The sequence below is a fragment of the Cololabis saira genome, chromosome 14 (genome assembly GCF_033807715.1).
Source record: "Cololabis saira isolate AMF1-May2022 chromosome 14, fColSai1.1, whole genome shotgun sequence".
NCBI lineage: Eukaryota > Metazoa > Chordata > Actinopteri > Beloniformes > Belonidae > Cololabis > Cololabis saira.
Genome location: NC_084600.1, coordinates 43,276,979 through 43,301,798, shown reverse-complemented (window position 1 = coordinate 43,301,798; position 24,820 = coordinate 43,276,979). Strand labels below are relative to the sequence as shown.

Genomic DNA, 24,820 nt, shown 5'->3' with positions numbered 1-24,820 from the left:
AATCAACTGAAATATTGCAAGCCTTTTATTATTTTAATATTGCTGATTATGGTTTACAGTTTAAGATTAAGATTCCCAGAATATTCTAATTTTTTGAGATAGGATATTTGAGTTTTCTTAAGCTGTAAAACATGATCAGCAATATTAAAATAATAAAAGGCTTGTAATATTTCAGTTGATTTGTAATGAATCCAGAATGGATGACATTTTTGCATTACAGAAAATAAAGGACTTTATCACAATATTCTAATTTTCTGAAACAGTCCTGTAGAAGCCAGACCTCCTCTGTTTTAGTAGGTTTTGTTGATGCGTCTCGAGCTTTTGACCGCGTAAATCACCAAAAGCTGTTTTTAAAACTGAAAGAAAGGGCTGTACCTAGTAGTATTATCCCAATATTGGCTTTTTGGTACGCTAACCAGAGTCTGCAGGTCAGGTGGGGAAATGTGGCGTCTCCTTCTCTGTTGGCAACGGGTCCGCCAGGGGGGGCTACTTTCACCAGCCCTATTTAATTTATATATGAATGATCTTTCCATGCAGTTAAATAACTAAGACTGGCTGTATGGTTGGGAACAATCGAGTAAACCACCTGATGTATGCAGATGATTTAGCTGTACTTTCTCCAGCAGTGCTGGGTTTTAACTGTTTCTGAATGTCTGTACTGACTATGGTGTAGCGTTCGATGTTAATTCAATTCAATTCAATTCAATTTTATTTATATAGCGTCTAATACAGCGGTCGGCAACCCAAAATATTTTAGAGCCATATTGGAGCAAAAACACAAAAAACTAATATGTCTGGAGCCGCAAAAAATGAAAAGTCTTGTATCAGCCTTAGAATGAAGACAACACATGCTGCATGTTTCTATATTAGTTAGAACTGGGGGAGATTTTCTTTTCATTATGCACTTCGAGAAAAAAGTCAAGATGTCGAGAAAAAAGTCGAAATGTTGAGAAGAAAGTGGAAATGTCGAGATTAAAAAGGAAAGGAAAAAGGAAGAAAAAAGAGAAAAAAAGAAAAAAAAGGAAAAAAGGAAAAAAAGAACAAAAAGGAGAAAAAAGGAAAAAAAAGGTCAAACATTTTTGAAAAAGCTCCAGGAGCCACTAGGGCGGCACTAAAGAGCCGCATGCGGCTCTAGAGCCGCGGGTTGCCGACCCCTGGTCTAATACAACAAAAGTTGTCTCTAAACGCTTTCCAGAGACCCAGAACATAAACATAAACATAAACCTGAGCAATTATTACATAAACAATGGCAGGTAAAAACTCCCCTAGTGGGAGAAAAACCTTAAGCCAAACAGTGGCAAGAAAAACTCCCCTTTAGGAGGAAGAAACCTGGACCAGGAACTGGACCATAAGGGGGGACCCTCCTGCCGAGGGCCAGACTGGTGGGTCAGGGACGGCAACAGCACAGCAGGCAGGTGGAAGCAGCAACGGGATGACCAGAGGCGGGGACTGCAGGCTAGGAATGGGTGATATTTTACCGTTCACGATAAACCGTCCAAAAAATTCCCCACGGTAAGAATTTGTATCTCACGGTAAAAATGATAAATTCCTGTTGATGATGTTTTTGTGTAAAAGCTGATTTATGGAAGGAAGGAAGGAAGGAAGGAAGGAAGGAAGGAAGGAAGGAAGGAAGGAAGGAAGGAAGGAAGGAAGGAAGGAAGGAAGGAAGGAAGGAGAGGGGAGAAGGAAGGAAGGAAGGAAGGAAGGAAGGAAGGAAGGAAGGAAGGAAGGAAGGAAAGAAGGAAGGAAGGAAGGAAGGAAGGAAGGAAGGAAGGAAGGAAGGAAGGAAGGAAGGAAGGAAGGAAGGAAGGAAGGAAGGAGGGGAGAAAACAAGGAAAGAAGGAAGGAAGGGAGAAAACAGGAAGGGAAGAAGGAAGGAGAGGGAAGGAAGGAAGGAAGGAAGGAAGGAAATAAGCCAGAAAGAAAGAAAGAAAGAAAGAAAGAAAGAAAGAAAGAAAGAAAGAAAGAAAGAAAGAAAGAAAGAAAGAAAGAAAGAAAGAAAGAAAGAAAGATAAATTCCCGTTGATGAGGTTTTTGTGTAACAAACATGGCGGATCTGAGAGTGAGATAGATTTATAGTTACAAAGATGGAGTTGAATTGGTATTTTTTTTATCGTTGTTTTTATCGTTATCGGGATAAATGTCAGAAATTATCGTGATACATTTTTTAGTCCATATCGCCCATCCCTACCGCAGGCAGGTGGAAGCAGCAACGGGATGACCGGGGGTGGGGACCGCAGGCCAGCAGCAGCTCCCGAAGCTCCGGCCCAATCAGCAAGTCCCAGGTTGGGGTGCAGGGTCGGGGAAAAGTTGAGAAGGGGCAGGGCCAGGGAGAGGAGTCTTGATGGACAAACCTCTCCCCCGCCTGACCGGGCCGTTACCCTGACCGGGCCGTTACCCTGACCGGGCCGTTACCCTGACCGGGCCGTTACCCTGACCGGGCCGTTACCCTGACCGGGCCATTACCCTGACCGGGCCGTTACCCTGACCGGGCCATTACCCTGACCGGGCCGTCACCCTGACCGGGCCGTCACCCTGACCGGGCCGTCACCCTGACCGGGCCGTTACCCTGACCGGGCCGTTACCCTGACCGGGCCGTTACCCTGACCCTCTCACTCCCACGCTGCAGGATCCGGTGTTGTGCATTCAGAGATGCTCTTTGCCACCGGCAGAGGATGCTGCACCATGTACAAAAGAGAAAAAAAAGAAAAGGGGGGCCAGCACAAGAAACTACAGGAGCGAAGGATAAAATTGATAGCTATAAGTATAATGCTAAAAGGAGTGTTGTAATGACCTGCAGGGCGAGAGGGGATAAGGACCTTTCCTTTCCCTCCTTCTTCCTGTCATGACAAGTGCTTTCAGTGTGTAGCAAAGAAAAGTATCTTGGACATGTTAGAACAGACCAAATGTCTGATGATGATGATGATGATGATGATGATCTGTATAGAAAGTGTTGAATATTATATGTGCAAGCCAATATGCTATGAAGGAAATTTCACTCATGCTCTAATGAAGTAAAGGCAAACGTGTTTAGAGCATATTGTACACCTCTCTATACGGTTAATATAATATAATCTCTATACTGCCCCCTGTGGGTCAAGTTCAAGAAGGCAAGCTTAGAGGACTGTCTCAGAAAATTAGAATATTGTGATTTTCTGTAATGCAATTACAAAAACAACTGAAATATTGCAATCCTTTTATTATTTTAATATTGCTGATCATGGCTTATAGTTTAAGAAAACTCAAATATCATATCTCAAAAAATTAGAATATTCTGGGAATCTTAATCTTAAACTGTAAACCATAATCAGCAATATTAAAAATAATAAAAGGCTTGCAATATTTCAGTTGATTTGTAATGAATCCAGAATGTATGACATTTTTGTTTTTTTAATTGCATTACAGAAAATAAAGAACTTTATCACAATATTCTAATTTTCTGAGACAGTCCTGTAATGATTGTATGAGAATTTTAATGAGAAAACCAGGGAGGAGCAGTGCAAGTGAATTGTTCTGTAACATGGGCATTCATTCTTTTCATGCATCCTGAGAAACTTGATGTACAGTTTTATGAGTCGATAGGATGAGTCTCCAAACTCTATTATCAAACTGCTGGCGAACCCGCGGCCTCAGATACAAGATATCAGTCTCCGCTCTGGAGACACTGGCATGAGCGTCTCTTGTTGTAGCTGTTGTTTTTATGTATTTATGCTCTCTTAGGGTCTGATTTACTAAAGGTTTGCATGTGTAAAAACGTGTGCAAACTTGACAGCACCTGCAAACCAAAGTGCCAGCTGATCTACTAACAGCGTGCAAAGAGGACTGCGTCTCTCAAATGAGCAAAATAGCACACGCTGTTCATTTAGTACTTTTGCCCTGATGAATAATCAATATGGGGCGTACCCGCCAGAAATCCTAAATACTGGGAGGGGAAAATGCAAATAGGTCCATTTACCACACGCAATGAGATTTACCAAGCCTGAAAGTTATTGCGGGGATTGTGATTGCGTCTGTATTTAATACGTTTGAAAGGAAGGTGCTAATCTGCTGCTGCTGTTATTGTGGCAAGGAGGCAACATCCAAAATCAAAGAATACGCAGAGAGAGAGTCTTTATTCTGCTGCATGCTATTTTAAAAATGGTTGCACAAGTTTTATTAAAGGCCACTTTTTCTTTAGTTCTTCGCCTTATATCTTGCCACCTTCTTTTAACCTCATCTGCCGTTCTTTTTGTTTTACCAACTGCATTTATTCTATCGCAGGTTTTCTCCCATATTGCGTTTCTTTTGGTAATGTTTAAATGTCTTTGCTGTAGTTCATGAATGTGTTTATTTGCCTCTTCCACTAATATCTCTAACTCCAACTCGTCAAATTTCATTTTGTGCTTGCAACTATATCCTGCTTTCCATCCAGACTCTCCATGGCGCAAACCGTAAGACGCAACACCTCATTTAAATACTGCTGTTTGCACCTGTTATCAATTGCGCAAGCATTCTTAGTTGATCACCCGCAAAACACACAAGAACAGCACGCGCAAACTTTTTCAGTGCACACGCAATTTAGTACTCTTTATTTAGGATCTTAGTAAATCAGGCCCTAAGTGTTTTTATGTGTCTGTATGTTTTTTAATGGACCTTGAAGTCTACACAAATAAAGTTGATGATGATGATGATGATGATGATGATGATGATGATGATGATGATGATGATGATGATGATGACAGTACTGGAGTTGTAAAATAAAATCAGGGGGGATGGTGGATTTGATCATATGGGGACAGATAATTTGTGCTGATTACAAATAATATAATATATTACAAATAATAGCAGTGACCAAAACAGCTGCAGAAATACTGCAGGAATGACATAGCAGCAGTTAAATGCAGCCTTCTGTAAGCTTTAAATATCCACTGGGTTTACATCAAATACATCAAAACACAACAATAAAAAACACTTTTCTGAACTTATCAATATGACTCTGTCCTTCACAGGATAAGTAAAATGGATCACTGCAAAAACTCACAATCTTAACAAGAATATTTGTCTTATTTCTAGTTAAAATGTCTCATTTTAGTGAAAAAAAATCTCATTACACTTAAAACAAGACTCATCACTGGGAAAAAACAACAATTTTCACCTGTTTCAAGTAGATTTTCACTTGAAATAAGTAGAAAAATCTGCCAGTGGAACAAGATTTTTTTTTTGCTTGTAATAAGAAGATAAATCTTGTCCCACTGGCAGATTTTCCTACTTATTTCAAGTGAAAATGTACTTGAAACAGGTGAAAATTGTCAAATAAGTTATTTTTCAGGGGGGGATGACGTCCCCCCTCATCCCCCTCAACTCCAGTACTGGATGATGATGAACAGACAGAAAGCGTGATTTTGATCTGGGGTGGTTTCCAGGTGCGTTCAGGTGTCGCCCTCTGCTGGCAGGTCCAGCGAACTGCAGGTCCCTGAACGCCAAACGTGACCCGTGTGTCCTGGTGTGCTGAAATAGCAGCTAATCCCTGCAGAAAAGTCTTTTTTAAGGGATGCTGGGTTGAATGTACAGGAACAAACACAAAGAGGGGATTTACCACGCCGTCACATGCCTCCTCCAGAAAGAGACCTCCTTCATTGGGATGACCTTTCCCTCTCTAAGCCCCTGGGAAGAGAGACATTCCTGATTCCTGCTCAGTCGGCGTGGATTAGACCTTTCAACGACTAGTACGTAGGAGTTACCGGTGTTACTGTAATCATCACAGGTCTGGATCAGCGGTGCAGGACGTCTGCTCACGGGGAAGGAAAGGGAAGGATGGAATAACCGTCTGATTCATAAAGAGACGGGGAGAGGAGTGAAGAAAGACAAAGACATCAAGACAAACTCAGAGAGCAGATTGAAAGTAACCGGCTGAGAAGACGTGGGATATATAGACGGACACTTAATGCAGTTTAAACTGTACAAACTCCATCAAAATATTAACTGGATTAAACTGGATTAAACTGTATAAACTGAATTAAACTGCCTTAAACTGTATAAACTGCATTATACTGATTAAACTGCATTCAACCGTAGGCCTATAAACTGCATTCAACCTTATGAACTGCATTAAACTATTAACTGGATTAAACTGGATTAAACTGTATAAACTGCATTAAACTATGGAGGATTTTTTGTGCCAAAATTAATTAAATAAATATATCATTAATTAATTAAATGTGTCATTCATTTTTTTTTTTTTTTCTTCCCTTGTCTGCACACATATTATTGATTGATACCATGACGGTAGAAACCAAAAGTATATATATGTGCATTATTACTATATTTAATATATATACATATATATACGCATACATATGCGTACACATACATAAATATACACATACAAACCCAGTGATTTATTTATTTTTTTTGGGGGGGGGGGGGGGGGGGGGTGACGACATCCACTGCCAATCCAGGAAGCAGGAACACACGGAAACACACGTCAAGCACTGGAAATCTGCAACAAAAAACCACAAACAAAACACGAAACCGGCACGGAGCCAACCAAAACAATAACAGCAATCGACCTAAATCTTGAGATCTGATCGCAGTCTGAGCTAAGCTATCGCTACCGCTACCTAAACCCAAAAACTAGAGAGCCAGCATGCAGGTGAACAAGCCAGTGTGTGTGTGTGTGTGTGTGTGTGTATGTATATGATCATGCGTGTGTGTGTGTGTGTGTGTGTGTGTGTGTGTATATGCGTGTGACTAAGTGACTGTGTGTGTGTGTGTGTGTGTGTGTGTGTGTGTGTGTGTGTGTGTGTGTGTGTCATTAATTAATTAAAATTAGAATTAAATATGACATTAATTAATTAAAATACAATTCATTTTAAGTCAAAATATATATTTATTATCTCAGCATTTAATTAATTAATGACACATTTAATTAATGATTTCGTGTTGCTGAATCATGAAATGTAAATGTAAAACTGTCAGTTTCACTCGTCAAACTCAGTGGGCGGATTCCAAACACCTGATTGGTTCCCCTGCACATCAAGTCAAGGCAAATGGAATCCACATAATGGATTGTTGCACATGGACACATTCCGATAAACTAGGGCTGCGTTCAGACTGCAGGCAAATCTGATTCATATCTGATTCCTTCTCATATCTGACTTTCAGGGCGGACTGTCCACACTGTTTTTAGCAAGTGTTCATATCGGATCTGTCTCTGTTCAGACTGGGCCACATCATTGACTGATCTGACGGGTTGCCGTAGCAACGATGTCGGAGCGGAGGCGTCACCCAGTGCGTGTAGGCCTATTGTGTGAAGTCATGTATTTTTTTTATATATATAAAAAAATCCCAAAATATCTGTACCGTTTCTGATTGGGTCGGCACTGCGCATCATTTTTAAACATAACAATGAACGCATACCGCAAAAGTTGTGTGATCGGCGGAGGGACCCGACGTCACAGAGAAAAGTGTTCAGAACAAAACCACCAGCAAACTAACAAACCAACCAACAAAGCTCAGAGTTAACAAAACGAACCAGCAATAAACAACTGGCAGCCCCGCTCTCCTCTCCTCCTGACGGGCTGCAGGTTCAGGCTCACAGCGCGACTGAAGGCTGATTTATGGTTCCGCGTTACACCGACGCAGAGCCTACGGCGTAGAGTACGCGGCGACCCGCACCTACGTGGAAATGCGGTCTGTTTTTCTGCTATTAAAACATGTTGTAATGTGAATTTGTAACACTTAAACTACAAATAATAGTTTTTGACGTGACATCAGAGATTGTACATGCTCTCTGTGAAAGGATGAGTAGCTCCACAACTGGAAATGGGCGGGTGGTTTGGAGCGTCTGGGACAGTCATATCCGATCTGAGTGTTTGGATGTTCAGACTGAGACGCATCTATGAATGCGAATCCGTCACAGCAGATACCTGCTGCTGCATCACGCAACTCTCTACAACACGCAACTCACAGCTGTCATGTTTAGAAAGGCTTCTACATAGACGTATATATGTCTATGGGCTTCTACCTCCAGTTTCAGACCAAAGCAGTGGATTCCACTAGATTTGCGTTAGCTCCGCCCACTGAGTTTGACGAGTGAAACTGACAGTTTTACATTTACATTTCATGATTCAGCAACACGAAATCATTAATTAAATGTGTCATTAATTAATTAAATGCAGTTTTACATTTCATGATTCTCACGCAACATGAAATCATTAATTAAATGTGTCATTAATTAATTAAATGCTGAAATAATAAATATATATTTTTACTTAAAATGAATTGTATTTTAATTAATTAATGACATATTTCATTCTAATTTGAATTAATTAATGACACATTTAATTAATTAATGATATATTTCATTCCCAATTTAATTAATTAATGATCTATTTATTTATTTAATCTTGGCACAAAAAATCCTCCATATTAAACTGCCCATAACTGTATAAACTGTATAAACTGCATTAAACTGCCTTTAACTGTATAAATTGCATTATACTGATTAAACTGCATGCATACTGCATACTAGCGCTGCTAAAAACCTCTTTAGAGGTTTCACACTTGTACATCTGCATAAATAGTCATTGCTGGTTTTTCAAATACGACATAAAGATGCAAAAACAAGGTGGGAATCATTCCTAAGGAGGTCGTGGGGGGGGGGGGGGACCTGTGTACAGTGACCTGCAGTTCACCCCGACGGCCACTAGAGGGAAAACAACACCAAGTTAATGCAACATTTGGACCGACTGGAGCAACAGTTTCATGTCAGTCGTGTTCCTGATATGAGTTCCTGATCCTGATCTGTGTAATGAGTCAGAATGTATATACATTATATATATATATATATATATATATATATATATATATATATATATATATATATATATGTATATAAATTTACATATACATGTATATAAAGTGCATTGAATTGTATAAACTGCATTAAATTGTATAAACCGCATTAAACTGTATAAATTGCATTAAACTGTATAAACTGCATTAAACTGTATAAACTATATTAAACTGTATAAACTGTATTACAGTATAAACTGCATTAAACTGTATAAACTGCATTTAACTGTATTAAAATATAAATTGCATTAAATTGTATGAACTGCATTAAACTGTATTAAACTGTATAAACTGCATTAAACTGTATTAAACTATAAATTGCATTAAACTATATAAACTGCATTAAATGCTATAAACTGCATTAAACTGTATAAACTGCATTAAACTGTATAAACTGCATTAAACTGTATAAACTGCATTAAACTGTATTAAACTATAAATTGCATTAAACTATATAAACTGCATTAAATGCTATAAACTGCATTAAACTGTATAAATTGCGTTAAACTGTATAAACTGTATAAACTGCATTAAACTGTATAAACTGCATTAAACTGTATAAACTGTATTAAACTGCATCAAACTGTATCAATTGCATTAAACTATATAAACTGCATTAAACTGTATAAACTGCATATAACTGCATTTAACTGTGTACAAGAGCTTGTAAGAGTCTTAAAACATAAATAAATGTTTAGAGTGGTCCCAGGGCAACGTTACAAAGACAATCGTTCCACTAGATTTATAATTTAGAAAGTCATTTAATGTAAAAGAACGTTGAGGTCCAGTCGTTTCTCCTTCAGATAATCAAAGAACAGTTGATATTTGCACCAGTATGTGTTAGATATGTAAATGTTACATAAATAAAACAGTCTCTCTGCAGGCAGCGAGTCGGCAGGAAACTCGTATCAGGGGATTACAACACGTTTTACCGTAAATGCCTCGTCATGTTCTCACGGGGTCAAAGGTCGCCGCCGTGTCCCGTCATCAGGCCGTGATAACCGGGGAAATCCCTGAGTGAAGTGAAGAGTCCAAGGTGCAGCGTGTTTTAAAGTCTGGGTGACATCACCACCAGAGATACCGTATTTTCCGCACTATAAGGATAAAATACCAATTAAAGCTGCAAGCAGCGATGAACGGGCCCTCGCACTCACGTCCACCGCCCCCCATAAGCATATCAGAAATGACACCACCCACGACTCTCTATGTCAACCCATTCAAAAGTTATAGCAGAAAAAAGGAACAACCAATCAGAGGAAGGGGCGGGGCTAATTCAGGCCAATGAAGGTCAAGGACTCATTACAGAGTCCCATGACACCACCCACAACTTCCTATGTCAAACCATTCAAAAGTTATGGCAGAGAAAAGTATTCTAGGGGGCGCTGTTGAGCCGTTAGGCCACGCCCATTAATGCAAACCATTAAATATCAAATGTATCACCAGGCCTGGCTTGCATGCAAAATTTGGTGACTTTTGGAGAACTATCAAATATGGACCAATCAGATGAAGGGGACGAGCGCTTTTTCACGTCTAGCGTCGCCACGGTAACACTTTTGAAAGAGAAAAGTAATGTGCGTCGTCGCAGGAAAGAGACGCACATCTTGATGTAAAAAAAACACAAAATTTGCTTACAAAAATTTCGGCATCCTGCCAGGCTCGAACTCCCAACCACCGGCACCAAAGATCGCAATGATCTGGTTGAGCTACATCTCAGCTGATACCTCACTTTGACTTACTGGCTTAGGAGGGACCAAGATAGCGATATAATGTCTGGAACTTTTTTTTCCTAATTTTTTAAATATTTGTAAGGTATAAATATTAGTAAAACACTACTATTTTATTATTACTTTTTCAATAACCATTCTACCGAGGTTTCTAACCGGGCTGAGCACGGGACTATTTCCAACGTCACCACATTACAACAGCTGATTGGTCGGGGGGCGGGGCCGTCATCACCCTACTCGCCACTGATTGGTCGGGGGGCAGGGCCGTCATCACCCTACTCGCCACTGATTGGTCGGGGGGCGGGGCCGGCAGACTTTTGAATCAGGAAGCGGGAGTCAAACCATTAAAAAGTTATAGCAGAAAAAAGGGACAACCAATCAGAAGAAGGGGCGGGGCTAATTAAGGCCAACGAAGCTTAAGGACTCATTACTGAGTCCCATGACACCACCCACAACTTCCTATGTCAAACCATTCAAAAGTTATGGCAGAGAAAAGTATTCTAGGGGGCGCTGTTGAGCCGTTAGGCCACGCCCATTAATGCAAACCATGAAATATCAAATGTATCGCCAAGTCTGACTTGCATGCAAAATTTGATTACTTTTGGAGAACTATCAAATATGGACCAATCAGATGAAGGGGACGAGCGCTTTTTCACGTCTAGCGTCGCCACGGTAACACTTTTGAAAGAGAAAAGTAATGTGCGTCGTCGCAGGAAAGAGACGCACATCTTGATGTAAAAAAAACACAAAATTAGCTTACAAAAATGTCAGCATCCTGCCAGGCTCGAACTCCCAACCACCGGCACCAAAGACCGCAATGATCTGGTTGAGCTATATCTCAGCTGATACCTCACTTTGACTTACTGGATTAGGACAGACCAAGATAGCGATATAATGTCTGGAACTTTTTTTTCCTAAGTTTTTAAATATTTGTAAGGTATAAATATTAGTAAAACACTACTATTTTATTATTACTTTTTCTGTAACCATTCACCGAGGTTCTAACCGGGCTGAGCACGGGACTATTTCTAACGTCACCACATTACAACAGCTGATTGGTCGGGGGGCGGGGCCGTCATCACCCTACTCGCCACTGATTGGTCGGGGGGCGGGGCCGTCATCACCCTACTCGCCACTGATTGGTCGGGGGGCGGGGCCGGCAGACGTTTGAATCAGGAAGCGGGAGTCAAACCATTAAAAAGTTATAGCAGAAAAAAGGGACAACCAATCAGAAGAAGGGGCGGGGCTAATTAAGGCCAACGAAGCTTAAGGACTCATTACTGAGTCCCATGACACCACCCACAACTTCCTATGTCAAACCATTCAAAAGTTATGGCAGATAAAAGTATTCTAGGGGGCGCTGTTGAGCCGTTAGGCCACGCCCATTAATGCAAACCATGAAATATCAAATGTATCGCCAAGTCTGACTTGCATGCAAAATTTGATTACTTTTGGAGAACTATCAAATATAGACCAATCAGATGAAGGGGGGGGCGCGCCTTTTGGCGTCTAGCGTCGCCAAGGTAACACTTTTGAAAGAGAAAAGTAATGCGTGTAGTCCCAGGATGGAGACGCACATTTTGATGTATAACACACCTGGGTGCACATTACGGTTCGGGCCGTATTAATTGCCGAAGGAATGGCATAAATTGCGCCAAAATTACACAATTAATTCAAAATGGCCGACTTCCTGTTCGGTTTGGGCCATGGCTCCAAGAGACTTTTCTTGAACTTGTGCCATGATACAGGTGTGTAGCGATTTTCGTGCATGTACGTCAAAGCGTATCGTGGGGCTTGAGGCACAAAGTTTTCCGGGGGGCGCTGTTGAGCCATTTTGCCACGCCCATTAATGCAAACCATGAAATATCAAATTTATCGCCAGGCCCTGCTTGCATGCCAAATTTGGTGCCTTTTGGGGAACTATCAAATATGGACCAATCAGATGAAGGGGGGGCATGCTTGTTGGCGTCTAGCGTCGCCACGGTAACACTTTTGAAAGAGAAAAGTAATGCGCGTAGTCGCAGGATAGAGACGCACATTTTGATGTATAACACATCTGGGTTCATGATACGGTTCGGGCCGTATTAATTCTCGAAGGAATGGCATATATTGCTCCAAAATTACGTGATTCATTCAGAATGTTCAAAATGGCCGACTTCCTGTTCGGTTTCGACCATGGTGCCAAGAGACTTTTCTGTAAGTTGCAACATGATACAGGTGTGTACCGACTTTCGTTCATGTACGTCAAACCGTATTATGGGGCTTGAGGCGCAAAGTTTTTTCTGTCAGAACCAATCAGATGAAGGGTGGGCGCGCTTTTTGGCGTCTAGCATCGCCACGGTAACGCTTTTGAGAGAGAAAAGTAATGCGTGGTGTCGGAGGATGGAGACGCACATTTTGATGTATAACACACCTGGGTGCTCGTTACGGTTCGGGCCGTATTAACTGCCGAAGGAATGGCATAAATTTCGCCAAAATGACACGACTAATTCAAAATGGCCGACATCCTGTTCGGTTTCGGGCATGACGCCAAGAGACTTTTCTTTAAGTTACGTCATGATACAGGTGTGTACCGATTTTCGTGCATGTACGTCAAACCGTATCGTGGGGCTTGAGGCACAAAGTTTTCAAGGGGGCGCTGTTGAGCCATTTTGCCACGCCCATTAATGCAAACCATTAAATATCAAATTTTTCGCCAGGCCTGGCTTGGGTGCAAAATTTGGTGACTTTTTGGGCACGTTTAGGGGGGCAAAAAGGCCCTCCTTTCGTCAGAAAAATAATAATAATAATAATAATAATAATAAAAAAAATACAAATAATTCCTACAGATACAATAGGGCCTTCGCACTGAAGGTGCTCGGGCCCTAATTAAAGCTGCAAGCAGCGATGAACGTTCCTCCACCTTGTGCACGTTCAGGCTGCAGTGGAAGCTTGTATGACTTGATGTAGATTCTTCAGGCCTGGACATTTAGTGGATGAAACCACCCACGACTCTCTGTATCAAACCATTCAAAAGTTATGGCAGAAAGTAGGAACTATCAGATATGGACCAATCAGATAAAGGGGCGGGGCGCGCTTTTTGGTGTCTATCGTTGCTATTAGTGGGTGACCGATAATCTGAAATAATAATGAAATTTACTGAAATACTGCATTTTCTTTTTGTATTAAGAATGTTCAACATGCTCAAACTTAAGTAAACTTAAGTAAATATTTGCACTTAAAAAAAACAACCTGTGTAGCCATTTTCACAACCTGTACTGTTTGGTTGTTTGTCATGTGTACTAGTTAGCTTACTGTTACTACCTCCAAGTAGGCACTTGCTGTGGTTTGGGTCTGGGAATTGGGAGTATTGTGACTGACTGTTCTAAAATTGAGGCTGTTATTCCTCTTAATTTGTTATTTTTTATAGGCAGCTTTTTTATTTTATGTAAAGAGAAAATTCACTTAATGTTATTTTTAATAACTGAAATGCTGCTTGTTTTGTTTGATGTTCCATAATTTGCACTTTTGATGTGTGAGCCGTGCGAAGTGAATATTGCTGTCCTTCCTAGTTAAAGCAATAAATTGCTCACCATTCATTTAAATGAATTCATGTATTGAAATTTGTTTTCTCCCAAAAAGGTAAAAAAGGGTAATAATCGTATCGGCTGATATCGGCTATCGGTCTTTTTGATTTCCCCCTAATCAGTGATCGAAATAATCGAAAAAAAGGCTGATCGGTCGGACACTAGTTGCTACGGTAACACTTTTGAAAGAGAGAAGTAATGCGCGTCGTCGCAGGATGGAGACGCACATTTTGATGTATACCACACCTGGGTGCACGTTACGGTTCGGGCGAAGAAGCGGTCAAAGAAATGGCATAAATTGCGCCAAAATTACACGATTAATTCAAAATGGCCAACTTCCTGTTCGGTTTTCGGCCATGGCGCCAAGAGACTTTTCTTTAAGTTGTGACATGATACAGGTGTGTACCGATTTTCGTGCATGTACATCAAACCGTATTGTGGGGCTTGAGGCACAAAGTTTTCTAGGGGGCGCTGTTGAGCCGTTAGGCCACGCCCATTAATGCAAACCATTAAATATCACATTTATCACCAGGCATGACTTGGTGAAAAATTTGGTGACTTTTGGGGCACGTTTAGGGGAAAAAAGGCCTCATTTCGTCAGAAAAATTTAAATTAAAATAAAAAAAAAAAAAACGAGAAAAAAAAATCCTATAGATACGATACGGCCTTCGCACTGTGACTGCTCGGGCCCTAAAAAGCTTTTAATTTTCTCAAAAACCGGCAGTGCCTTTATATATGATCATTATGGTAATTTCTGTTACTGTAGTCAGGGGGATTGTGGGTAATGTAGTTGGTGTCTCCAAAGTAACGGCGCTAAAACCGGCTGGAAATCCACGTTTTGGTGCCTGGAATCCAGTTGTTTCTGCGAATTGCAGCGATCCATTTGTTTCTTTTTCGGCAGTCTGTAAAACGATAATTCTTGCTAAATCTATGATTACAGTCGATCGCTCTTTCCCATTTTAGATGTTTTCCAGTTGCTCAAACTGAAAGTTTACGCTGCCACTAGTGATGCACCGATTGTTCTGTAACCGAAATTGTTCGGCCGAAAATGGCAAAAAAACACTTTCGGTGTTCGGTGGAATAAGTGGGGAAAAAAACTAACAATTAATAACGGCGTTGTAAAATAAGGAAATAGACTGGCCACTCCGTCCCGTAACGTTGCGCACTACATAAATCGTTGGTCAACCAAAAACTAACCCCATAAGAATTTTACCAACATTCACCAGGAGGTGGAACCAAAACAACATGATGCTGGGAAATTAAAAAATGTTCAGTTTTTTATGTTCAATAAATATTTTCTACCTTGTAGTTTTGTAAAAGATTTTTTTCTTTGAAAAGCATGCCTAAATCAAATGTATTTGATTTATGCAATGGTGAAAAAATTGGCAAAATAAATGAAAAACTGCTGCTGAATGTTCGGTATTCGGCCAAGTGTTTATTATTATTTTCGGTTTCGGTTTCGGCCACAAATTTTCATTTCGGTGCATCACTAGCTGTCACTCAGTCTTTCTGACACTCAGTCTTTCTGACACTCAGTCTTTCTGACACTCAGTCTTTCTGACACTCAGTCTTTCTGACACTCAGTGGGCGAAACCCGCTGTGAAGTCGCATCTGTGACGTCTTGCGCATTCCCTCTATAGGTAGTGATATGATTCCCTCTATAGGAGGCGCCTTATGGTGTGGAATATACGGTACTCTAACGGCCTCTGGCATCTAAGGTGAGGGGCGTCCGCTGGCTGGAGACGTGTCCTCAGATGCCGCACACTGATCAAGACCCCCGGTACGATCCAGGGGGGACGCCTGGAGTCTGTGCTGGGACGGGGGGGGCGTCTCCGCGGGGCAGCAGGGAGGACAGGGGGCAGTCCGTGGAGCTGTACCGGGCCAGCACCTGCAGCTGCTCCGGCTGCAGCTGGGCTTCGCTGCAGACCCTCTGACACAAGGTGGTGACGCTGTGGCAGGTCTTCAGCTTCAGCTGGCCCAGCTGCCGGCGCTCCAGCATCAGCGTCTCCCTCTCCGTCTTCTGCAACGCACAAACGGAGGTTAAAGCGACACTACGTAACTTTTCCACCTTAATCTAATATTTCATCATCATCATTGTGATGGTACATCAACTTCCAACAGGTTTAATGACACCTCTGTCATGGTCTGAGGGGTCTGTATCACCTTCACTGGCACTATGTAACTTTGAGGAGCATGGTAGGAACCCTTCCACACTAAAAAAACTACAAATCGTTACGGCTTTGACTGCTTTACGGCATACGTCACTTCCCCCTCCTTCCCGATTCGTAGTCGAGACGAAAATGGGCGGGGCTTGGAGCGCAGAGCTCCGCAGAAGCTGGTAACCCGTTGCTGCGTTGCTGCTGCAGCAGCTCCACATAACAGACGTGGGGAAAAGATCCTAATGGTTTAACTTTTCAACGGTTTCCTGCTCTGAGGCAGAACCACGCAGGCCAAGTATCTGATATAACAAATTAAAAGAGTAAAAGAGTCGTCGGCTCGGTTGGATCGCGGCTGTAACGACCAAACATAACGTTCCTCAGTAAACAAACAAACACGCACACAGACCGGGGTCGGATCATTCAAACGGGTTTTATTCCCCACTTCTCCAGCTAAACGCAGTTGTTGGCCCGCTCTCTGCGGTGCGATTAATTTTGTTGAGGAAAAAATATTAACTATTTGATTTGTAGCTGCAGAGGAAAAAAATAATCTCACGAGGAAAAAAAAATATTGCTCACGCTCTGAGCCTCTTCAGCATAATATAGCAGTCAAAAAAAAAGAAAAGAGAAGTAAGAGTAATACAAAACATGTACTGTATGTTGTACTATTATACTAATTTATTGAAAACATGGCGAGTCAAACATTTACCAAAGCAGCTGCCAAACACTCCTAAACAAGGTAGTAAGACGTGGGTTGTGCAGAACTGCGGCAGTAAATCCTTCTAAAGAATGGCGCTCCGACGAGGAGCTCCATTCTTTAGTAGGGATTTCATATGGATCCAGACCGTTAATAATCATTATTTTCTCCATATACCGCTCCCTGGCTTCCTTGTTTAAGGTATCCCGGTAAATTCCAGTTCCTTTCCAGCAGTTTAACATCTTTTTTTTGCGTTCCGTCTGTTCACTTGGTGAAACAGAAAAGCGTCCCGTCTTCTCTCAAAACAAATGCAGCGACGGGACAGGAGTTTTCCGGCAGTACGCGCTGGTGCTCATGGGAAACGTAGTGTTCTTTCTGGTAAAGCACTACCGCTTTTGTCCAAAAGATGCCGCCAAACTCAGAAAAGCTGAAAGTTACGTTGTGCTGCTTTAACCGTCACTTATGGCACTTTTCCACCAGCACCTACTCGGCTCTCCTCCACTGGGTTTGGTTCTTTCCCACTAGGGGTCTAACGTGCAGAGTAGATACTTTTCTGTAGCTATTCTGCCGAGGTTTTAAGCAGCTGAGTTGGGCTGTGATGTCATCACAATACAGGCCACCGATTGGTCAGGGGGTTGGGAGTCAGACGTCTGAGAAAGAGACTCTGACGGCGGTTTCTTGTTCATTTTATTCCAGCAGCAACGGCAGCAGAAGTCTGTTTGGTGATCCAACTCTGAGGTGCAGATGTTCATAAACCTGGTGCTGAGGAGAGAATTAAAAAGGGATCTAGACGGAGATAAGGAACCACCAGATCCACCAGGAGCTCTGTCACTTGATAGCTGCTCACAGCTACCAACGAACTACCTCCTACTTCTGCTCCAGGTGCTGAATGTAGTGGAAAAGAAACCAGGCCAAGTTGAGATGAGTAGAGCCGAGTAGGTTCTTGTAGGTGCTAGTAGGTGCTAGTAGGTGCTAGTAGGTGCTAGTAGTTGCTAGTAGCTAGTAGGTTCTGGTGGAAAAGCGCCATTAAAGACTAAAGGCAGGACGGTGCCTGGTGAAGGAGGACGACAGTAAAAGTCTCACCAGCTTGTTGATTTCACACTGCAGGTTGTAGATGCAGTCCAGCTTCCTCTTGCGGCAGCGCCGCGCCGCCAGCCGGTTTTTGCTGCGTCGTCTCATATCGTGGACAAAATCGAGCTGCTCTTGAGTGAAGTCGTGTTGCTTCAGCAGCGTCTGGAAGTCGTTCCGGCTCAGAGTCACAATCCAGTCCACGGGAAACGGCAACCGGACCTGACCGAAAAAAGGAAAAAAAAGGTCAAACATTTTTGAAAAACCTCCAAGAGCCACTAGGGCGGCGCTGAAGAGCCGCGGGTTGCCGACCCCTGAACTAGCCTATCAGTACACAGTCAAAACAGACAAAAAAGATGTTTATTTTCTTTTTTTTTTTATCAAAGCACCAAATTTACTGACACGGGAAAACTGACGTCAGTCATCGCAGTGAATGCCTAGCCTGACGTACACCTGTGTTCACGTAAAGCCTGACGTACAATTTGTTGTTTATGTCATAAAAACAAACACAAATGCAGCAGGTTTAGGTCAAGTTTAATAGATACTTGCAGATAAACCGTCCTGTTATGTCCCTTCATCATTGTACATAAATGTTTACATCATCTCTCCTTTCTGTCCTGGCGGGGGTTCTATCAGAACCTTCCCAACCCCCAGACCTGGAGAGGAATTGGATAAAGCCGATCAAACGTGTTTTCCATGAAAACCTCAATTCAGAATTACTATTTCCATGTAAACTCGAAAAAAAAAAAGTTTAGTTCGGAATTATTTAATTCGGAATAATTAATTTCCTAATTAAAAAACCTCATGTAACCGTAGCCATTAAGGCCTTGTTTACACGGAGCAAAAACGGAGGTGTTTTCATGCGTTTTGGCCGTTCGTTTACACGAAAACGCAGCTCAAAGCCCCCAAAAACGATCATTTCTGAAAACTCCGGCCAAAGTGGAGATTTTCAAAAACTCTGTTTTCACGTTTGCTTGTAAACGGAGGAAAACGGAGGAAAACAGAGGAAAACGGACATTTAAGCTTCAGAACGTCACATTATGCACCAGAAACTCACCAGCGTCATTTGTGCGACCTGTGTTTACAATTTGTTTGGCCACCGTCAATATTTTCTTGTATTTTACCTGTTTAATATTCTATATAAAAGACTCTCGTTCCGTCTTGGAAGTAAAGCCTGAATTAGGGTCCCGCGTTCAATCAACGCAGAGCTTACGGCGTAGGGTACGCGGCGATGCGCGCCGTACGGTGTGCGTATGCCGTGTACCCTACGCCGTAGGCTCTGTGTTGGTGTAACGCGGAACCATAAATCAGCCTGGAAGTTACACGTGTCATTTGTTGATGTTTTTTCCAGGATTCTGATTGGCTGGCATGACGTTAACAGCGTTTTCATGCGGGTCCGTGTAAACGAGGATATTTTTGAAAACGTAGAGGGGAAAATATCAGTTTTTGTAAATACCCGACTACGTGTAAACGTGGCCTAACTCAGAGATGCTGGTTAGTGTTGGTGTTCCACAGGGCTGGTGGCGAGGCCCCCCTCCCCGACACTCACCTGCCTGGCTCGCTCCCGGGCCGAGGACTCGCTGTCCCCCTCGGTGTCCGTCCCCGAGTCCCCGTCCTCGCCCGAGTTCAGGGACGACACCCCCGACTGGGGGCCCCCCTCGCCCTCGGGGGCCCCCTCGCCCTCAAGGGCCCCCTCGCCCACGGGGGCCCCCCTCCACGGGCAGTCCAGGTCCCTGAAGAAGGGGCAGCGGGCCCCGGAGGAGAAGCCCAGGTTCTGGTGGATCTTGTGCCAGTCTAGACATCCGGCCCCGCCCACGGCCGTACGGAGCCCCCCGGGGTCCCCGGGGTCCCGGGTGCTGAGGTAAGAGGGGCCCTCGTCCGGCCCCAGGCCCCCCCTGCTCCCCGTTGGTTCTCCTTTTCCTCTATCCTGGGCGCTGATCTCGTTCCCTGGCCCCTCATCTCCTCCCTGATGGGGGGACCCCGACTCTCCTGGACCGGGGTCTCCTGTCAGGTCAATGTTGAGGGCCTCGTGCTGCAGGGACCGGTGGACCGCAGGGTCCCCGTCTAGGACCCCTGGAGGATCCTGCACCGCCTGGGGGTCTAGGACCCCAAGAGGTAGAGGATCCTGCTTCACCTGGGGGTCTCGGACTCCCAGATCATTACAGAGTCCGGTTCGGTCCGAAGCTCCTGTCTCCGCTGCGTCAGCGTCAGGGAACGTGACGGAGGCTGAAGGTCCAGACGAGGCTACAGATCCGGGGCCCGGGGAACAGGGGGGGGCCGGGGTCTCCTTCCCACAAGCCAGCTGGAACTTGCGGTACTTGGGACACTGCAGGAATCGCGGGTCGGTCCCCCCAGGTACCTCCGCAGGTGCAGGAGTCGGCTCTGCGGCTCCGTTGACCGGTCGGTGGGGGTCCAGGGGCACTTCCTGCCGCGGCGCCGGGTCGGCGGCCGGTCCACCGCAGCTCTCCTTCAACGGCCGCCGGCGGCATCCACTCTGGCAGCAGGTCTTCCTCCCGGACGGGGGCCCCCCCTCGCCGGGGGACAGGAACTTGGGGAGCAGGAAGTGGAAACACGCCTCGTCCAGGTCCGGGACGCCCAGCACCGACGCCGCGGCCCGAACCTCCAGGACGTTGTCTCGGTCCAGGTGGAGTTTGGACGTGTAGCAGAAACTCAGCAGCGGCTCGAAGCCGGCGGCCGTCACCTGTAGACGACACCAGACCTGATTAAGAAGATACTCTTCTTTACTTCCTCCTGTATTTGTTTATTTTTAGGGCCCGAGCACTTACAGTGCGATGGCCCTAATGTATCTGTAGGAAATGTTTTTCTCGTTTTTCTTCCAACGAAATGAGGGCCTTTTTTCCCCCTAAACGTGCCCCAAAAGTCACCAAATTTTGCACCAAGCCAGGCCTGGTGATAAATTTGATATTTAATGGTTTGTATTAATGGGCGTGGCCTAACGGCTCAACAGCGCCCCCTAGAAAACTTTGTGCCTCAAGCCCCACAATACGGTTTGACGTACATGCACGAAAATCAGTACACACCTGTATCATGTCACAACTTAAAGAAAAGTCTCTTGGCGCCATGGCCCAAACTGAACAGGAAGTCGGCCATTTTGAACATTTTGAACTAATTGTGTAATTTTGGCGAAATTTATGCCATTCCTTCGGCCACTTCTTCGCCCGAACCGTAACGTGCACCCAGGTGTGTTATACATCAAAATGTGCGTCTCCACCCTGCGAATATGCGCATTACTTTTCTCAGTCAAAAGCGTTACCGTGGCGACGATAGACACCAAAAAGCGCGCCCCCCCTTTATCTGATTGGTATTGATTGATATTCCTATTTTCTGCCAAAACTTTTGAATGGTTTGACATAAAGAGTCGTGGGTGGTGTCATCGGACTCGGTTTTTAGGCCTTGAACATAATTGGTGCAAATTAGCCCCGCCCCTTCATCTGATTGGTCGATATTTGATAGTTCCTACTTTCTGCCATAACTTTTGAATGGTTTGACATAAAGAGTCATGGTGGTTCATCGGACTCGGTTTTTAGGCCTTGACCTTTATTGGTGAAAATTGCACGTGCGAGGGCCTGTTCATCGCTGCTTGCAGCTTTAATTTTATTTGTTATTTACTGTTTAATTGTGTCTTGCTGATTTTGATGTTGATGTAAAGCACTTTGAATTACCTTGTGTTGAATTGTGTTGTACAAATAAACTTGCCTTGCCTAAATATTAATCCCCCCCCCCGGTCTGGAGGTTCATGACGTCAGACGTTCAGGAGCTGCCTGCTCAGAAATCAAAGCCATTTCTCAGAAATCCCCAAACCCTTCAGGAGGGAACTAAAGCTCTGACTCATGTTTTCACTTCACTATTTCACAGGTCTGAGGAATGGAGCTTGTGCGTGAGCGGTGTGGGCGTGTGTGTGTGTGTGTGGGTGTGTGTGTGTGCGTGTGTGTGCGTGTGTGGGTGTGTGTGTGGGCGTGTGTGTGTGCGTGTGTGTGTGCGTGTGTGTGCGTGTGTGGGCGTTAGGGTTGCCACACGTCTTTCAGAAATAGAAATAAAGGACGCCCCGATTTCAGCAGCGCAGTAGCCAAAAAAAAGCCCCAAAACTTCTAAACTGAATAAAAATGTGTTTATTTTATATGAAAAAACAGAATGCTTTGATTTAAAGTTTAAAGTACTTTAATAGCGTTGAACTTGCATGACTGTATAGATGTAGAATATACAGGTGAGGAATATGGTGTAAAAGTTAATTTATTTCAATAATTCAACTAGAATATGGTGTAAAAGTTAATTTATTTCAATAATTCAACTAGAATATGGTGTAAAAGTTAATTTATTTCAATAATTCAACTAGAATATGGTGTAAAAGTTAATTTATTTCAATAATTCAACTAGAATATGGTGTAAAAGTTAATTTATTTCAATAATTCAACTTAAGAGGTGAAACTAATACATTACCTAGTCGTATTACATGCAAAGCAAGATAAGTTAAACCTTTATTTGTTATAATTTTGATGATGGAATTGTTTATTGATTTCATAAAATATTTTCTAATTTATTTTTTATTTGGGGTTTTCATAAACTGTGAGCCATAATCACCAAAATCATAACAAATAAAGGCTTGAAATATCTCACTTTGAATGTAGTGGGAAATAATATATTTGTTTCACCTTTAGTTAAATTTACTACGAATGACGTTTTCACATATTTAGTGTTGATGTGTGTGTGACAGACGTGTGTATGGGGCGTTAATGAAAATACGGGACAAATCGCATTAGCAAATCGTATTAGTTCAATACGGGACGCAACATTTTTTTCTCAAATAAAGGACAATTCCGTATTTTACGGGACGGGTGGCAACCCTAGTGGGCGTGTGTGTGCGTGTGTGCGTGTGTGGGCATGTGTGTGGGCGTGTGCGCCCCCTCACCTCCGGCGGCAGGCTGATGACGGCCCCCGGCTGCTGCGTCAGGGGGGGGATCCTCTGGGCGAAGTAGGCGCTGCAGGCGGCCAGCACGGCGCGGTGCGCGCGGAACGCGCGGCCCTCCACGGCCACGGTCACGTCGCAGAGCGCGTCCCGGCGGCGCTGCTCGTCCAGGCCGCGCAGCACGTGGGAGGGGTGGCCCGCGGACTCCAAGGTGAAGACTGAGGACCGGGGGGACCGGGGGGACCGGGGGGCCGCCATGGTGGAGGACCGGGGGCCCAGCATGGCCAGGCTCCTGTGTGGCGCACAGGACGCACGTCAATCAATCAAATCAAGTTTCAAGTTTCAAGTTTATTATTTTGATAAACACTTAAGTAATCCTTTTTTAACATATATGTGTGTACAGATACATGCATGTATGTAAGTGTAACCAAGTGTAGTGTGCATATGTATGTGGATATGTAATGTGCTTGTATATATGCAGTGGTGGACAGTAACGGAGTAAATTTACTTGAGTACTGTACTTAAGTACATATCCAGAGGATTTGTACTTTACTTGAGTATTAGATTTCTTTGGTACTTATTACTCTTACTTGAATACATTTCCAAGACCAATGTTTTTTACTTTTACTCGAGTAAATTTCTAGGAAGGCTGAAAAGTACTCGTTACTTTCAGGTCTGCTCCTTTTTCTTCTTCCCTAAAATCCTATTGGACACAAGCTGTTTTTGTCAAAGGAAGAGACCTATCACAGTGCACGCTCTCCACTGGGATGTACGTAAAGCGGAAATACGTCAAGCCTCCTCAAAACGATACCGCCAAAGTAGCCTGCGTTTGTCAAGACTGAGCCGCAACAAGTCAAGACATAGCCGCAACAATTAATTTAGAAAAAATATAGTAATTTACTGATGTGGAAAATAAGAAATTTACTCTTACTCTTACTCTTACTTTTACTTGAAGTAAATTTAAAAGCATTTACTTTTGGATACTTAAGTACCTTTAAAAGCAAGTACTTTTCTACTCTTACTCGAGTAATATTTTGACTGAGCTACTTTTACTTGTAACGGAGTAAATTTTGACCAGTAGTATTTGTACTCTTACTCAAGTACTGGGGTCGAGTACTCTGTCCACCTCTGTATATATGTATGTACATGCACGCCCGCCGATAGGGGGGGACAAACGGGTCTGTTGTCCCGGGCCAGGGTAGGGGGGGGCCCAGAACTGGAAAAAAAAAAAAAAAAAAAAAAAAAAAAATATATATATATATATATATATTTATTTTTTAATTCTCATTAAATTATGGAATCATTTTTCAAAATGTTTCAAAATATGCCTATTTGTGGAGAAAATATGTAGTATTTGAGTTACATAAAAGCTAAGTTATTTGTTTTCTTCCTAATTGACCTTGTGGTCAAGAACCCCCAACACTAAAATGGTTTGGCCGCTGATCAAAATTTGATGTTATCATTTAATTCAACCATTAGAACGGTCAAAATGTCCGGTCAGAACAAGTCCGGTGCTCAGAAAAGAAGAGAAAAGAGAAGAAGAAAATAGAGGCCTCATAGATTCTCTACACAAATATTTTAAAAAGGTGGTGACGGTGAAGCTGGAATTAATAAAGTCAGGGGCCGTTATAAAGGGGGGGCATTCTTTCATTCTTTCATTCATTCATTCATTCATTCATTCATTCATTCATTCATTCATTCATTCACAAGCCGAGGCTTCAGCCCCGACCCTTTGGTCGTGACCTAAGTGTTCATGCTTGGTGGAGACCAATACATTTTTTTTCATTCATTCATTTAATTCAAGTTTAGTTTACTCATACGTAGCCATTAAGATAAACGTATACAATTGA

The 24,820-nt window shown here is 43.1% G+C and overlaps 1 protein-coding gene across 1 annotated transcript; it reads right to left on the bottom strand.

The window, feature by feature from the left end:
• Positions 1-15,672: 15,672 nt before the first annotated feature.
• bach1b (BTB and CNC homology 1, basic leucine zipper transcription factor 1 b) lies at positions 15,673-23,252 on the bottom strand. The gene is made up of 4 exons (XM_061739289.1): positions 22,974-23,252; positions 19,596-20,747; positions 18,062-18,268; positions 15,673-16,145 (listed from the first exon to the last, which is right to left on the bottom strand). Exons 1-4 carry the CDS (start codon positions 23,250-23,252, stop codon positions 15,894-15,896), a joined length of 1,890 nt encoding a protein of 629 aa, XP_061595273.1. The 3' UTR covers positions 15,673-15,893.
• Between the last annotated feature and the right edge of the window lie 1,568 nt (positions 23,253-24,820).